The 16,978-nt window shown below is 38.6% G+C and overlaps 1 protein-coding gene across 3 annotated transcripts; it reads left to right on the top strand.

Annotated features, from left to right (window-relative positions):
- Window positions 1-693: 693 nt before the first annotated feature.
- Window positions 694-15,567, top strand: LOC101164156 (nuclear body protein SP140-like protein). Of its 3 annotated transcripts, none has more exons than XM_020705434.2 (16): window positions 694-1,263; window positions 5,513-5,687; window positions 5,809-6,000; window positions 6,281-6,391; window positions 8,072-8,205; window positions 8,294-8,335; window positions 8,431-8,470; window positions 9,011-9,094; window positions 9,812-9,925; window positions 10,004-10,143; window positions 10,750-10,818; window positions 10,952-11,079; window positions 13,096-13,195; window positions 13,302-13,376; window positions 13,476-13,619; window positions 13,723-15,567. In XM_020705434.2, the coding sequence occupies exons 1-16, from the start codon at window positions 1,120-1,122 to the stop codon at window positions 13,807-13,809; spliced, it is 1,779 nt and encodes a 592-aa protein (XP_020561093.1). In that variant the 5' UTR covers window positions 694-1,119; the 3' UTR covers window positions 13,810-15,567. The 3 variants fall into 3 exon arrangements, with proteins under 3 accessions (XP_020561093.1, XP_020561094.1, XP_011476754.1); XM_020705435.2 differs by having other exon boundaries at window positions 9,812-9,895; window positions 13,096-13,213; window positions 13,723-15,566; XM_011478452.3 differs by having other exon boundaries at window positions 696-1,263; window positions 13,096-13,213; window positions 13,723-15,259.
- Window positions 15,568-16,978: the final 1,411 nt, after the last annotated feature.

Genomic DNA, 16,978 nt, shown 5'->3' with positions numbered 1-16,978 from the left:
GTCAGAATCATGAGAAGTAAGTCAGAATTCTTAAAAAAGTCTGAATTCTGAGATTAGACTCAAAATTCTGGGATTAAATTCAGAATTCTAATATTAAAGTCAGAATTCTGAGAAAAAAGTCAGAATTCTGTGATTAAAGTCAGAATTCTGATATTAAACTCAAAATTCTGCCCTTTTTCTTTCTTTTCCGTGCCTCTAATCCTTTTGTTTTTTTCACTGTGCACATCTAGATTATTTTTTCTTGTGTTTGTGTGTGTGTGTGTGTGGGGGGGGGGGGCTGTTTTTAACAAAAAAATTAGGAAATAAAGTATGAAGCAGGACAATGTGAAGTGGGGGGCATTTGATGGCTATGCGGGCTCTGTGGAACCTGCTCATATTCTGCTGACTTATTTGAGGCACATCTTTTATTTAATGTTAAACTCTACAAAAGGGTTAATATGCATTTTTAATAAAGATTTTTCAACATGTATATTCAACTGTGCTTTATTTCTAATTCGTATTATCAGTAAATTAATCACATTCACTGGTAGCTCTATTATTATTACTATTATTATTGGTTTTTGTTGTTGTAGCTGTTTAATGCAACACTGTTATTTATATCCCACGTCACGAACATCGCACTTAAAATGAAGTGACTAAATAAGGCTAAAGGCGGCTCACTTAAAACATTTTTTTTATTATTTTTTTTTTATAGAACTTTTCAAAGACAAAAATACAAACTCCAGCAGAGGATGAACACACCACAAAATATATACTCACTAGGCTACGGGGGACTTAAAACTATTTTCTGTCCGTGAAACAAGTAAACAGCATGAGACTGGTCAGTGGATGGGTAGCTAGGAGGGCCAAAAAGGGTGAAGAGCCGAAATCTTTTACCCCGGAGAAGTTGAAATCCTTCCCTCTTTTTTACTTTCGCTTTCCAAACATCAGAGGAAGGAGGGCCGTGGTTTATCCAGGCAAGGGGCTCCGCCTGGAAGACGCTTTCTTTCGTGCATCTTCGCCTTTTCTTCACGGTAGAAAAACTGCTGGAACGTTCTCGTAATCTTTCACGGGGTGGTCTTCAGGTTGCATTTAGTGCGTTTGCGACATTATTTTTTTCCAAACGTGATTCCAGGAAAAATGGACCCGCTGGACTTTCTGGAATCTGCGCAACTCCAACAGTTTTTCCACTCTCGTAAAACTGAACTGTCCTGCCTGGAAAACCCGCAGACTTTCCTCAGCCAGCTCAGGGATTACAACCTCATCCCGGAAGACAGGTACAAGGTGAGACTCCCGCCATTTTTCGTTTTTAATGTATTCATCTGTTTTACAACGGGCGCTGGGAGAAAGGCGGGAAAAGGACGTCTTCATTTCAAATAGTTCTGTTTACGGAAGAAATGTTGTGGCAGAAATCTGGGCGGTAGAACATCATTCCCCGGAAACGGAAATCTTTTTTTTCCCTCGTTTTCTCAGAACATCAGAAGATTACACAGATCTCCTCATGGACAGAACGGAAAGAAAGAGAGGAAAAAAATAAATCAAAATCAGGATTGCAGTCTAATACAAATGTCATAATATAAAACTAGTGATTGACATACAGAATGCTATCTGCAATGAAAGTGCAAGTTTTCTTGCATTTTTGTTTTGCATAAACCTTAGTGATTTAAAATACAAACAGATGTATTTATGGAATGTATTGATGAATAATCGTCTGATTTAGAGAATTTGCTCTCGTAAATGAAACATTTGCCAGATATTCATTGCTTTGAGCAATAACAAACAAAAAACTTGTCCCAAAACTAATTACATATTTACATTCAATAAACAAATTATCAAGTATTTCTGTATTGATCTCACAAAGAACTGTTATTTTCTCAAAAACCAAAATCTATGCATAAGATTTCCGTGCATTGATCACAAGTATTAATGATTTTAAAATGGATTTCTTTGTATTTTGGAAGAATTGGATATTTTACAAACTGACATCTTAACTTGCATACTTCCTCCTTTGTGTAATACTATGAAATATAACTACTATTGGAAGATGTTGGAAACAATTCTCTAACAAACAAAGATGGTATAAATGAGTTGGAAAGTTTTGAATTAACTGATTGATCATCAAACTACAGAGATGGAAGTTGAACATTATGAACCAGACTGGAGGACATTTGGATTAAAGTCTGAGTGATCACTTCTATCACATTTTTATTTTGTTTTCTATCATTTAATACAAACTTCAAATGAGATCATGTTTCCACTGTCATTCATGATGTGTAATAATGACCAAATACCGTTATCAAGCCAATGTTTGTAAAATAATGATGTGTTCCTCCATAAAATATACCGACAGTTCCATATGGGAGTGTTGTGTGGACTAAAGTTTTGATTGAATATGAGTTTCTGGTACAGCAGGGGTGTCAAACTCATTTTCACATCAGCATAGCGGCTGTCCTTAAAGGGACAGATAAAACTTATACATGTAACAAAATGTAATGAAAAATAAACAGAACTACTCCTTAATGTTAAAAAACTCATTATTTATTATAACTTTTTAAAGTGACAATTACAGTTGCATAGTTGCATGTTTGCTTGTCACTCTAGCAAGTCAATCAAAATCAATCAAAACTTTATTTATAAAGCACTTTGCACATAAAAATATAACACAAAGTGCTTTACATTAAAACACAACAAAATATAAAAACAAGCATGACGATTAAAATAAACAAGCAAAAAAATAAATAAAAAATTAAAATAGGGCCCCTCTCCCCGTACCTAGCCCCCTACTCCTTTCACCCCCCCCCAACTGATGGGGAAAGGCAATGAGAAATAGGTTGAGCACGAAAACAAGATGTTGGAAACGCTAATAATTGGAATCTCCCTCTCTGTGAACAGCCGCATAGACAGCCAAATGCAGCATCACAGGCGGGGACCGCTCCACCACAGCAAGGTGGTGATGCAGTCTCCTATCCAGAGCCGCAGTGGCTGAACAGCAGCCGACCCAGAGGGAGAGGTTCCAGCTGAGGAAGCACCGGAAATAAAAATGAGAATCAAAGAGTAAACATATTGATAAAAACAATAAAATATAATAAAGTAAATTTAAAAAAGCAATAAAAAGCAAAAAAATAAGGTTAATTAAAATAACTCGTTAAAAAGCTAGTTCAAGTTCATAAAACAAGATAAAGTGGATAAATAAATCCATATAAAAGTAGTAAAAAATTAGCTAAAAGACAGGTTAAACAGATGGGTCTTGAGCCTTTTCTTAAAAGCATTTATGCTCTCTGCAGCTCCCAGGTCCTCTGGCAGACTGTTCCACAAACGGGGGCCATAGTGCTGAAACGCAGCCTCTCCATAAGTTTTAGTTTTTACAATCGGAATGGTTAACAGACCAGTGCCAGAGGATCTCAGGGTCCGTCAGGGTTCATACTTTACTAAAAGATCTGATAGATAAGAAGGCACAAGACCGTCAAGACATTTAAAAACTGTTAAAAGTATCTTAAAATCCATCCGGAAGCATATGGGGAGCCAATGCAGGGATTTTAAAATTGGGGTGATGTGAGCCCCCCTCCTGGTCTTGGTAACAACTCGTGCAGCAGAATTTTGGAGAAGCTGAAGGTTAAGCATAAATCCTTTTAAATTTTGTCCGCTTATTAAAACCCAAATAATCCACTAATAAGGATCAAGCTGTCCATGTGCATAAAGGAAAACAACTTGAAAGATGTAACATTTTACAAAAAAAGGCTGCATAGAGCCTTGCATCCAACTGATGGTTTGATGACAATTTTTCTGCATTCACACACAAGACCTGCAAACATTGAATAATTACAACAGCAGCTACACATAAATAATATGTAATCGACAAAAAAAATTGTATTTTAAGAAATTAAAAACTTTTCTGCTCTCGCGGGCCACATAAAATGACATGGTGGGCCACATTCGGCCCCGTGCCTTGAGTTTGACACATGTGCTGTACAGATAAACCTGCTGATACACCAGGAAGTTTTCTTCAGTTAAAATCACATTTTAGCATGAAAATACCCCCTAAATGAGAGAACATTTTTGATGGTATATGAAAAGATCCAAGCCAATTTGTTTTAATCATAGCATCCAAACTTTCAAATCTATGGCTTTTAAGTCCACCTTCACTGTAATCCTGAATTTTTCTTTTTTATGCAATAAGTTTTGTTTTTCCATATGAGTTGAATTCGGCCTGGTTTATTGTTTTCTTTGTAGATTTAGGAATTGAGAGTGAATATGCTGGATGAATTGATAAACATTCCAGTTTAGTGAGAAACGCTCTGTCCAGAATAGAAATGTCACGCTGTGAACACACGTTCAAATTGACTTTACACTTTTCTAAAGTTTCCATAAATTCATTTTCTCCATTGTTTTGCTATCTTTGGTAATGTAAAAACCAAGATATTTCACAACAGTCCTTATTGGTATGTTCTGAATATTGTATTGGCAATAATTCACACTTGCTGAGATTTAGTTTTAAGCCAGATGCTGAAGACGAAAAAAATCTACATTCTGAATGATCTCAGGTATTTGATGATTGTCCTTCATGAATATGACCGTGTCATCTGCCAGCTGAGTGATTTACTTCTGTTAATATCCCACTCAACGAAGGACCTAGCCGTTGTCGACCGAGAAGGCCGGGGCCATTGAAGGATGCAACCCTCGACTTTGGACACATCCTCTAATTTTGTACTAGACTAGAGAATACAATTCACTTCTATTTTTCTGCCTCTGTATTCCCTACTTCTGCTCAGTGGATGAACACACCACCCTCCTCTTTCTCACCGCGTTCGCAATAAGTCAATCAGCAGGATGTCGTACATGTTAAAAATAAACGCTGGAGACGATTGCGTTGTTTAAAAAGTATAAACGCCGCTCAAAAGTTCATTGCAGTTCAGTTCATTGCACACTCTTTAAAGTGAACGACAATAGCCGGCTTCTTCCTTGGAACTGTTTTTTTAACTGTGCTTCATTCTTTCTTATTTCTTTTTCTCTTCAAGCCGCTCACAATTGTTCAATACGTGTTTGTTCTGAGCAGGAGAAGGGTAGTGAAAGCTCGTTACACGCACAGCAGCGCGTGAATGGTTAAAGAGCGCCAGGTTCAACAAGAAGGCTAAAATAGACAACATCAACACAAATTCAATTCAATTCAGTTTTATTTATATAGCCCAAAATCACAACAACAGTCATCTCAGTGGGCTTTGTTCATTTCTGTACGTTTCACAAACACGTACAGAAATGAGTTTTAATTTTATTTTCTACATTTTGTCCTGCTGTTTTATGCTTTATAGAAGGAAAAAATTAAATATTTTAAATGTGTCAAACAATGCATGTTTAAAGATATCTGCTTTGTGGCAAAACATGTATTGATAAAGCCTTGTAACACACAAACATCCAGAAGTGAAGGCATTTTTATGGGTTTGCTGGTGCTTCATGGACAAACTGAAACTTGCTGAGTGCAGCTCTGTAGTCTTCATCATTCTAGTTGATAATGTGAATTATCACTCTTTTCATGCAGAAAGTGATCAAAATGAAAAGCAAAGATAGGAGGCGAATGGCCATCTATGAATTCTTAGACTGGATGGAGAGGGAGAGGTCAGAGCACATCCCTTTGTTCTGGAGGTGTGTCTTCAAGGAGATCATCTTAAGCCAGTACCCCATCTTTCGACTGATGCGCAACAGCCTCATGGATGGTAAGATGCTTTGAAAACACAACTATTGATGTTTTCTGTGCTTTGACAGTGGTTGTTAGAAACAAAAGGCAGAAATGAACCCATTGTTGAAGGGGATCAACATCGCTGTTTTTCTTCGCAGGATCTTTTCAATTCGACGAACGATTGCCTCCAACTGTGGAAAAAGAGGAAAAAGGGATAAAGGAAGATAAGGAGGCCAGATCAGCCAACATCAAAAGGAGAAGAAGCAAGAGCACACGTGATGATGAAGAGCAGCTTGCTACATCATCCCAGATGACTCCACATCAGAAGAAATCCAAGAAAATAGCTTTCGGTTAGTCATTTCTTTGCGTTAAGAACATTGAAATTCACTAAACAAAGTTTAGCATAAAGTGTTAATACTTACAAAGAAGGCTAAAGAACCCTCTTCTTCACAAAAAAGAGGCAGAAATGTTGATTCAAGATCTGTGGAAGTCTCCTGACAACAGTATTTCTTGTCAAAGCCCAGTTCTTTAGTAATTCAACAAGCTACATATTGTCCTATTTTAAATGTGTATCAGCAGATTTTCCAGCCTACGGTAATTACAATCTAGATCCAATTTTTCTCTCTCCAGCTTCCCCAAAGAAAGGAGAGGAGATCTGGACCTGGCCTTTCTTTAAGAACCAACTGCCTGTGACCTGCGGAAGCATAAAGGGAATACTCAACCATGACAAACTAGCTAAAGGTTAAACATCAAAACCACATGCATTATGGGAATGGTTTAGTTCATACTAATGTTGTTTGGTTTTGCTTGAAAATGTCCGTGAGAACTGCAATGAACCTTTGAGCGGCGTTTATACTTTTCAAACAACGCAATCGACTCCAGGGTTTATTTACACAAGTAAACACAAAATGTTGTGTTTTAAATTAGCATGTTTGTAATTCAGCAGAAAAATATTAAACCTAATTTAGTTTTAGAAAAGTGATTGGTTGCTCATAAAGCTGACTTCAGTTGCACTGGAAACACACCTGAACCACACCTGAACCAGGTCTTGGGGTAAATTAGGGGTGTGACAATAACCGCATCACCGCGGTGATGACTTCATCACCGCATCACTCCACTTTTTTCTGTGAAAGTTTTATTTATTTTAGTTAGTTATTTTAGTTAGTTTAGTTAGTTAGTTCTGCAAATGGTGCGTGATGGAACTATAATAAACACAATAAACACATTCATCTTTGCTGATAATTTACTTTTTCTGCTAGCCCTGTGTTCAGACTTCAAGGGTTTCTGGGGGAAACCTTTTATTAGTGTTCTCCTTCACTCCCTTCCCCGCAGCTCTCACTCCCTCTACGCTGCACGCTGCGCCCTCCCTCTACTTACACACACACGCGCGTGGCTTCAGAAACACACTACAAACTTACTGTGTTCTAGTTATTCATTTCCATTGTATTCATTTCCATTACAAGCTGCGTGCGTCCTTAAGTGCGCGACTCGGCCGCCTGCCGGAGTATTTTGTGTTGGGGGGGGGGGGGGGGGGGGTGTTATTACTGTTGTCATTCACTCCGTAACACCAGACATGAACGCGCACTGTTAGATTTCCATGAATATCACTACATGTTTTGTTGTGGAACTTATTTGTGCAGCGCAACGTTACGTGTCTGTATAAACAAAGGCGGAGCCTCCTGCCCCGCGTTCTTCATGGGTGTCAGGCTTCACGGCTACCGGAAAGGTGTCAAAGTGTCTGCAGTCTCGTTTACTGTATTACGTGGCAATATATAATATTCTGAGAAGATGTCTGTACCAGGGAGCACAGGTGAAACTCGCATGCAGCTCCAGAGCGGTGCGCTGCAGAAGAATCAACACGCACCCCCAACACACTTGTGTGCGCTACGTCCTTCTACACACGCAGTGTAGAAATAAATAGTTAGTTCATTAGTTAGATCGGTAGTAGTTAGTTGTTACTGTTATTTGTTAATAATGAATACTGCGTTGTCATTGCATTCATTTGCGACGCGGCCGCTGGGGGATTTTGTGTTTGGCGGGGGGGCTGCAGTTAACCGCACCCCCTGCTGGTTCATCACCGCGGTGATCAAAAATCCCACACCGTCACAGCTCTAGGGTAAATGTCCATTAATGTCTTCACATTGCTGTAAAGATTTGTTGCAGTTTTCCCAAATACTTGTTGGCAATTGATGTTAACAATGGCTTAAGAAGTAGGTTGATTTAAGGGCTATTCCTTTTTCAGACAAGACGGTGTCCACCACAATAAGAAAAAAATGCCTGTTTTTAAAACCAGAATGGTCTGTTTATTGAAATCTGATTTTGATGATAGGAAAAAGGGCGAACCCTTTTTCTATATACCTGTAAAGTCGAGTTCTATCGTACATCTGTAATTTTCCCTGCAATTTCCGATTTATGTTTCAGGCGAAAAATGCATCAAAGTAAAGGATCAATGGTTTACTCCTGCTGAGTTTGAAAAGTTTGCAGGAAAAGAGAAGTCCAGGAACTGGAAATCGAGCATTAGGTGTGAGAACATCACCCTTGGAAAGCTGATTCAGGTGCATCTTTTTGGAATTCTCTTTCTTTCCCAACATTTACTTGAAAGTTGCTTTTCATTCAAACTTGATTTCTTGCATTTCCTTACAGGAGGGTCACTTGAAATGTGGCACATTCAAGAGAAGTAAAATGGTAAATAAAACAGAAAAAGATGAATAACCACAACGATAAAAACGTATTTAGTGTTCAGCCAACGTACAGCGACTAATTATCTGTATGTCTAACAGGTCAGGAAGTCGCTGTTTTCAAAAAGGAATACCACCCAAGGTTTGTTGCTTTAAAGATGTGTGCTGCTTCCAGAACTACTACTTTCTAAAATTAGCTGATTCAGATCATCCTGTGCCGTGCTTTTTCTGATTGGTTCATTTCTGAGGTAATGGCTTTTAGTTGGCTGCTTTCTCAAAAGTGTGACCCACGATCTTATACACTAGTTTACAGTTTAAGTCAAGTTATTTGAGATGCAAGCCTGTTTACATAAAATCATTTGAATGTTGACCACATACAGCAGTGGATGCAGTTTATTAGTTACAGTCAGAAACAGTTTGCATTCCTTTTTGTTGATTATCTTTCAAAGTTACTGCTGATTAAGGTGCAGATCCACACTTTTAGGGACGTAGTTAATAGTTACTGTTTTTGTTGTTGCTGTTTTCTTTTTTGGCCTGCTATGATCTGCAGAGATGGTGCGTCTTCTGTGAAATCTTTTTTTTTAATTCACAAACTGTACGCTAACATCCAGAAGCTTAACAGGACTAAATCAAGGGCAAGGTTGATCTTTCAATTTCTGATATTTGTCTAAACATCCTTTAGAGTCTGATGAAGATGAAGATGAAGACGATGACCCGGAGTTGCAGGTTTTATCCAGTAATGAAGAAAATTCCACTACTGACTCAGGTGACTAAAAACTGTCTTGGTAAAGTTGTGAACTTATGCCTTACTTTTAAGAAGTTTGAAATATTCAATACATTTCGTTCCACTTGTTGTTGATTCTTCACAAAACATTACAGTTTTATATCTTCATGTTTGCTGCCTGAAATGAGGCAAAAGGTTGATAAGTTCAAGGGGGCCGAATACTCTCGCAAGGCAATGTGTGTGTGTGAATATATATATATATATATATATATATATATATATATATATATATATATATATATATATATATATATATATATATATATATATATATATATACACATACATATAATTTTTTTTTTGTAAAAATAAATAAAGGCGTATAAAGAACCCCAGTTCTTCAATTTTCAGGTTTTCAGTATTTTTTGGCCCGTTAAAACATTGGACTGGAGCTGGTCCGTGCCAAGTAGCCCCAGATCATGAACCTACCACCACTTTGATTGTTGGTTACTGCCCACTTTTCCTGTTTAGCTTTTTCCTTTTGAAATACTTTTACTTACCTGAGAGGCAATTCCAAATGTTCTAAACGTGCAGCAGATAAAGCAGTATTTTGTAATCTCAAAAAGTTATCTTTTTTCAATCCTACAACTTTAAAGGAAAAAAATCCTGTTAATAAAAGAAATGTTTCCATAGGGTTTTTTGGCTAAAAAGGGAAATGTTGTTATGAACACCTTTCTAAAAGTTTGCCTTTATTCACAGAAACAGAGGAATCAAACAAGCAACCAGAGATTCAATCTGACAAAGAAAATGCTACGTTTGAGGTCTCATGTGGACAGTTTTTGGGTATTTTACACAGCTACAGATTTTTATCAGGTAATCCTTCCAGCAGCGAGGGAAAAACCTGCTTGTGTTTTGTTGTCAGAAACATTCAGCTCAGTTGTTCTTCTTCAGGGACACGTGGGTTGAGTATTCGCACCGAGGATAAATGGATGAGTCCTGTGGAGTTTGTCATGGAGGCAACATCTCAGACCGACGCCACCTGGAGGAAAGACATTATTTACAACGAAGAACCCCTCAACGCTCTCATTGAGGTACCTGTAGAGGCCCTGTCAGCCAGTCCTTTTGCACACGGTGCAGCAAGCATTTTGTCCTCTAATTTTGACTTTACTTGCTTTCGTTTATTTTAACGCACACGAGAGGAATGCTAGGCTAGGTTAGTACAGGCAGCATTTTGGGATCATCTTCCTGGTGCTACAGTCTTGGCCAGCTAGTCCCACCACCAACAAAAAAACCAAATTGTTTTTACTACTTTACTAACACTGGTTATGTCACTAACAGCACAAATATGGTAACAATGGCAACTGTTAGGTTCACACCATTGACTGTAAAGGAATTGAGTGACCCCCCCCCCCCCCCCCCCCCCCCCGCGTTCTAAACAATTGTTTGACTGTAATTATTGTTTGAAATTCACCAACTTGTTTTTAGAAGATAAATGTGATTTGATTGGACATATTACAAGGTGCTTGAATTAAAAAAAAATTAAAGAAGGAATATAACAAGCACATTGAGTTTTAAACGTTTTAAACTAGACAAGAAGACTAGACTTGAGATTCTTTCTGCTGCAACATTCAACTTTATTTTTAACTTGAGGAATTCGTTTTTTGCTCCACTATAGTCGTTTTCTTTTGACTTTGCAGGCAAAAGTTTTGTCTCTCCACTCACTGCTATGCAAATGCCGCAAATGCAAGGCGGAGCTTAAAGACAAGGTGAGTGTTTTTTCCATTGTGTTCTGTTTTACATCCTATAGAAGTAGAATGTAGACTTATAGAAATAAATGTATTCATATTGTAGACCTGTCATGTAGTTATTTATCTTTTTTTTCATTTTTTATCTTGGCAGGATAATCAGAAAAATGATGACGAGTGTTACATCTGTGAAGATGTGGGAGATCTGGTCGTGTGTGATCACTGTCCAAAATCTTTTCACCCGAATTGTCACCTTCCCCATATAGAAGAAGCAATGATGAGGTGAGCTTGGCTGAAACAGAACCTCATCAAAGATTTATTTTAATGTACAAATTAGAAATCTCAATACAGACAAGACCACCTTAACGCCCCATTTATATTTGGAAATCTGGAGGAATTTAACGTACAATTAAAAAATCATGTTCACCACCAAACTGATTTTCAAAATCTCACAAAGATAGGGCATAGAATGGAAGCAAAATGCCCACAGCCTTCTTCCCAATGAGTGGATGCTTCCTCTCCACACTCAGCCAGAATTCAGGGAGTGTCTGTGCTGTAAACTTCATCCTCAGGGTGGAGTCTGACGTGATTTCAATGAACTGATCCTCCTCAGAAGAGCTAAAAATCAGCAGCTGCTGCTGCATTAAATGGATCTCTCAGCCAGTCGTATTCAGCACTGTTGTCTGGGAAATATTTGAGAAAGAATCTTTGCGGGGAAGACACGTACAAAGTGAATGAGCCTTTATACAAAGTATAAATAAAGTAAATAAAGGACCATTCACTTGTATGTTCTCAAGCTGTCCGGCGCGCCTCCCTTGGTGGGGGGTTAGGTTCTCTGACTGTGGTCAGAGATCTTCTCCCGGGCCGAACGCTGATCTTCCTTCAGTGCTCACTTCCCTCAGAGCCTCCAGATCAGGTTAAACTAAAAAAAACAGTTTCAGTTCTTTGAGATTATCTTTTTCTTTATTACTTTTTTACTTAATTCCAAAAACGCAGACTGTGCATGTATGCGCTTTACACGGCACACCCCCCCTCCGTTTCTGCAGCATGCAAGATCAGACAGCCTGGTTTCTGCACACATACACACACACTCATCCCACAACACGTCCATTTCTCCATTTTTCAACAGGTCTGATCATAGTTGCAGAGAAAGGCAGGTGTAGGTATCCAATCCGTACCGGTCGCGTGTGCGAAATCCGGGCAGCATTACCGTCTGAAGACATAATTATTATCGTTAACGGCAGCTTTACCGTTCTTTTAAGACTTTGAAACCACTGTTAACAACAATTATTACGTCTTCCAATGTCACAATTAGAATTTGGTTAATGTAACTGATGTAAAACCCGTGTTTTTTATGTTCCGCCGCGGAAAAAATTCTGACGTCCAAACATTAGTCCCCCTTCCTCCTCTCCCAGCCTTCTCCCACCGGGTGACTGCCCCCCCCCCCCCCCGAGATGCCTCTGCGTCCCACAGTTTGAGAACCACTGCTTTAGATGGACAAAAGGATAGGTATGATGTTCACATCTGCCGGGTATCGGTCCATTTTTGGGGAGGTTTGTGACAAGTTTGCAGTTTGTTCTCTTTCCAAATAAAATAATGTTTTTTAATTATTGCTTCGGCTCCTGTTCATCTGCAAAGAGTAGGAAGACTTGGTTGTGTCTCCTGGATAAATTGCCTTTGGTGTGGTGTAGTCCCACTCCAGTCATCTTTTGATCTATTTGGAAAGTGTCCCCACTTATATTTTAATTACATTTATGCCGTTTTAAGCCAAAATTAAAAAAAGAAACTGTCTCTTCAAAGCGGCAGGAGTTCATTTAAAATTCTTCTTGAGTTGTGGGTGGGACCTTTGACAACCCCACCCCCTCTTCCAAACACCCATCTGTTTACGCGGCCTCCCTCTAGCTTACGGCCCCACACTCCCCCAACCGACAGATTACCGGCGCAGCAAAAAAGACGAGCCATATTTGAGCTTTCCAGCTGTACAGTTTTGAGCCAGATGTCAGCTCAGACGAGGAAAACAAAGACGTGCATGGATCTACTTGTCTACAAGTGCATCAGAATGGAGTGAAGCAGGGAGCTTGTGGCCCACCAGAGTGTTTTAACGTCATAAATACAATCTTTTTCCAACAACGTTTTTTGTCTGCTCCTGATTCATAACTTCTATAAAAAAATACTCAGAAATGCAATTTTAAGGTAAATTTTCTTTATATTTGTTCTTTATTATGAGGAAAACGCCATAAGAACATGTTAAAAACACAATTTGATGTCTTTTTTTTGTCTGTTTGTGTGTTTGGGCAGTGACAACAACCCGTGGATGTGCACCTTCTGCATTTTCAAAACCGTACAAAACAGCCGCTACAATGACAAGCAGAAGAGAGAAGTTGTCTTGTCCCGTCAGGTATCTCAACACATTGTGGTTAGTACCAGTGTTTTTTTTTGTTTTTTTTTTTTGCTGGTTTTCTTTATGGATCTCTGCTCTCATTCATCTCTCATCTTGTTCCCAGGAATGCCAGTATCTGCTCCTGTTCCTCAGAAACACAGACAAGGAGCAAATATTCAACACAAACCCAGAGCTTAACGTATGTCTTATATTTTGTAGCTTTGCTGAAAAATTGTAGTTACCTGGTGTTAAAAATCAGAAGCATAAATCTAACTTGCATTTGACTATATGTTTGCAGTTGGAAAACTACAGATGTTTTGTTGAGACTCCAATGTGGCTCGGCAAAATTACTGACAAACTTCAGGAGAATCAATACAAGACTGTCGGCCAGTTTGAATCAGACATCCAGCTCATCTTTTCCAACTGTGGTTGTTACAACCGGGTATGTGGACATAAATATTATTTTTATTTAAGATATGGATGTAGAAAAGAGTGCTTTAAAAATGTAGTAACTGGTAAAATAACAGGCGTCTCTTCTGTTGCAGGATAATGCAGAATTCCTGGAAATTGGCAAGAGATTGAAAGAGACATTTGACAAAGAATTCAAGAAGGCCTTCAACATCCATGACTAAACCGTTGTGTACTCTGCATGTTTAAGATTGCCACTACATTTGCACAAATTCTCGATCGTCAGCAGATTTTTGTTTTCATTCTATAATATTGGACTTAGTTTTCTATGAAGATTTGCACTTTGAGGGTTTAAACAAGAGAGAAAAGTGTGAAAAAAGTAATGTTTGTCTGAGAAAGGAGTATAAAGTGTGTGATTTTACTGCCTTAAAACATCTGTAATCCTACTTGTTGGATTTCCCCTATGGTGGGTTTTTAATGGAACGTAAACCTTGTTATAAATGAGGGAACTCTGTAGTCGATGCTCAAAATTCTGTCAAAATATTTAGTGCAACTTTGGTTACCTACAAAGCTGCAACGCTTGAAGGCTAGTCTGAGCATTATGGGTATCGTAGTCAGTAGACTAGACAGTTTTGTTTTACTTAATGTGCCTTCAAAGTGTGGTCTGCTTTATAATCCAAAATATGGTGTGCTGTAAAATACTTTTTTAATTTTTTATTTGACGCTTACGTTTTATTCATTTTTAATTCTTTTATTTTGGCTTTTTAGTCATCAAGACTTAATTTTTATGCGAACTGATCTGTAACTTCACTTCCCTTCCAACTGTCACATGGAAGGGAAGTTCAGATATTTAGATAGATTTTTACATCTGCCAAAAGAAGTTGACTATTTAGGGAACCAAACTAGTGTGGATCAGGCATCCCAAAGTAAAAGCACTCAAACTTTTGTTTTTGTTTGTTTCTAGGTAAACAAATTCTAGAATTGACTTAAGAGTCAGATAAAGCTAGAACATGTACTGGTACTAGCTATTTAGGACCCTGTAATATAATTTAAATATATTAGTTGTAGTAGTTTTTCATTTTCTCCCCTAATACTCCATCTTTCTCCTAAAAAGTCAGTAGTGAGGAAGCAGACTCTTTTCAGACCAGTAAAGCATGCAGGAACTTTACAAAAAAGAGAATCACATTTAACGCATCTCACCTCAATCAGATGTTAGAGCTAAGCTTTAAGAAATTACATTTCTAATATACTTGTGCTTGGATTCCTAAAACAAAAAACTGTTAGAAAGGCTCAAATCCATTCTACCAGGATTAACTGAAAATCCTTTATTTTTAAGTTCTGATAGCTGAAGCAATATTTACCCAGTTACTCTGAATAATACTTTAAGTGTCCGTTTTAAATTCCAAATACGCTAAAAATAACGCACTTGTAAATGCAGTATTTGTTATGTCATTTAAATAATCTTTAAAATGCATGTCAGCACTTTGCTTTCAGTATTTTTTTAGGATGAGGAAATGTTTTCAATCTTTAACTTATATGCCTTTGAAATTTGTGAGTATGTTTACATATTTGAAGTATATATTTTTTGATATTTCAAGTCTTTTATTTTGAAATCTCATGTCTGTATTAACCACTGTAAAGTTTATCTGTTGCCAAAATAGTTTTTTTTTTTGTTTTTTAAATATATCTCTCCCAGAATCATGTCATAGTTTTAGTTGTATTTTTGTTTTTTTCCTGAAACACGTTTAAAATTTGGATTTTTTCACTATGAAGCCAAATCGTGTATCCTTTTTGTCAGGTGACGTTCCTGTAATGGTTCCCAGCAGCAAATCTGAGCTGACTGATGCGCAGTGCGGCTGCGCACTAAAACTGGACAACTGTGGATAATCAGGTGAATCTGAACTGCCATCTTTCTTGGTCACAACCACCACTGGTGAAGCATATGGACTCTTACTACGCCTGATGACTCCTGCTGCCTCCATGTCAACCAACAACTGTCTTACATCTTGCCACTGGGATGGAGGAATTTAATGTTAGGGAAGTTGAAAAGGCTTAGGATCAACCAGAGGGATGTCGTGTTGCACAGTTTTTGTGTGGCCGTAGTCAATAGGATGCTGGTAGAACACACCAACATTCCTCTCCACCAGCTCTGAGAAAGGCATGCTGGTTTTAACTGCTGCTTAGCTTAGGTCTACTGCACAGCTTTACCTGATCCAGGCATGGTTCTTTGCATCCATCCTTGCGATTTTTTTCTGAACAGTCTATAACACTGGCCACCAAGGAAACATCGGCCAGATGTGTGTGGGATTTGATGGTGATGGGATATGAGGATGGGTTCATCACTCTGACAGGGACACATTCTCTCTTTGCGTCTGCAAGAACTTTGACAACTAAGAGGTCTTGGGGAAGCTGTATAGATGAGTGGCAGTCAATCAGGGCGGTGTAGGTTTTTCTTTGTGGGCCTCTTTTGATCCTGCATATAAGATCCATTTCTTTACCCCCAGGAATGTGTATTTTACGGCCAGTGTATATAGCAGGCCCCACCATGTTGTCAATATCAGTCCTCAGTGTTTCCAATCTCCAACAGGAGGTGTACCACTCTGGGTGGCTCTCTTTCACCTGGTAAACGAACTGCTGGCCATAAGTTGTTTGGAGTTGACTTCTGGAGGCACGGAGAACATTGGTTCCCACAAGCAGAGGAACAGAGCTGGCACTTTCTCAAATTATTTTCCCAACACCTTAAAGTTAAGGTCAAGGACACCGTGGTAGGTTACATTCTGACCAACTGCGCCTTCTATGAGTATCTTAGAACACTGCAGCTTCTGTTTCTGAAGGATGGGGTGGTTGTACCAGTAGTTGTGGGTTATACTAGTTATCTGGGAGCCAGAATCAATGAGCGCCCTGCACTTCATTCCATTGACTTCTGCCTCCCCCTCATTTCTGGGGCCAACTAGAAGGCTGGTCTCTCCTGTAGCACCAACCATATTTATCATCTCTGTTTTCTCTGACGTTGGATTAGTTTTTCCTTTCATCAGTTTTGAACTACAGTCGGGTGTCACATGGACCTGACTGTATGTCCTCTTTGACTTTTGTAGTTACTGGAACGTTTTTGTTTCTTTTGTCAGATTTCTGAGCTCCGCTTGCAGCTCCCAGAAGCTCAGAAGCCTGGGTTTCATTGGAGCAATCCTTATGTATACATCCTCATCGTTCAGTCCTCTTAGGATCTGCCTAGAAAGTTTACAATCCCAATCTGGGAATGGCTAACCGCCTCTTTGACTTTCGTCCAACGCAGCAAAGTTGTTTCCAAAGATATAGCATAGGAGCAAGCAGAATCCAGTCTTCTACAAGCATTCTGCTATCAACATTATCATTGAACACTTGGACATTCTTTAC

Source organism: Oryzias latipes, chromosome 8, assembly GCF_002234675.1.
Source record: "Oryzias latipes chromosome 8, ASM223467v1".
NCBI classification, from domain to species: Eukaryota; Metazoa; Chordata; class Actinopteri; order Beloniformes; family Adrianichthyidae; genus Oryzias; species Oryzias latipes.
This window is presented reverse-complemented; position numbering and strand designations above follow the sequence as displayed.

Excerpts from the sequence above, each read along its gene's own strand:
- LOC101164156 (XM_011478452.3), top strand. The coding sequence starts at position 1,120 with ATGGACCCGCTGGACTTTCTGGAATCTGCGCAACTCCAACAGTTTTTC. Across the intron at positions 5,688-5,808 it reads GCGCAACAGCCTCATGGATG|GATCTTTTCAATTCGACGAA; the intron begins GTAAGATGCTTT and ends TTTTCTTCGCAG. Across the intron at positions 10,144-10,749 it reads CCCTCAACGCTCTCATTGAG|GCAAAAGTTTTGTCTCTCCA; the intron begins GTACCTGTAGAG and ends TTGACTTTGCAG.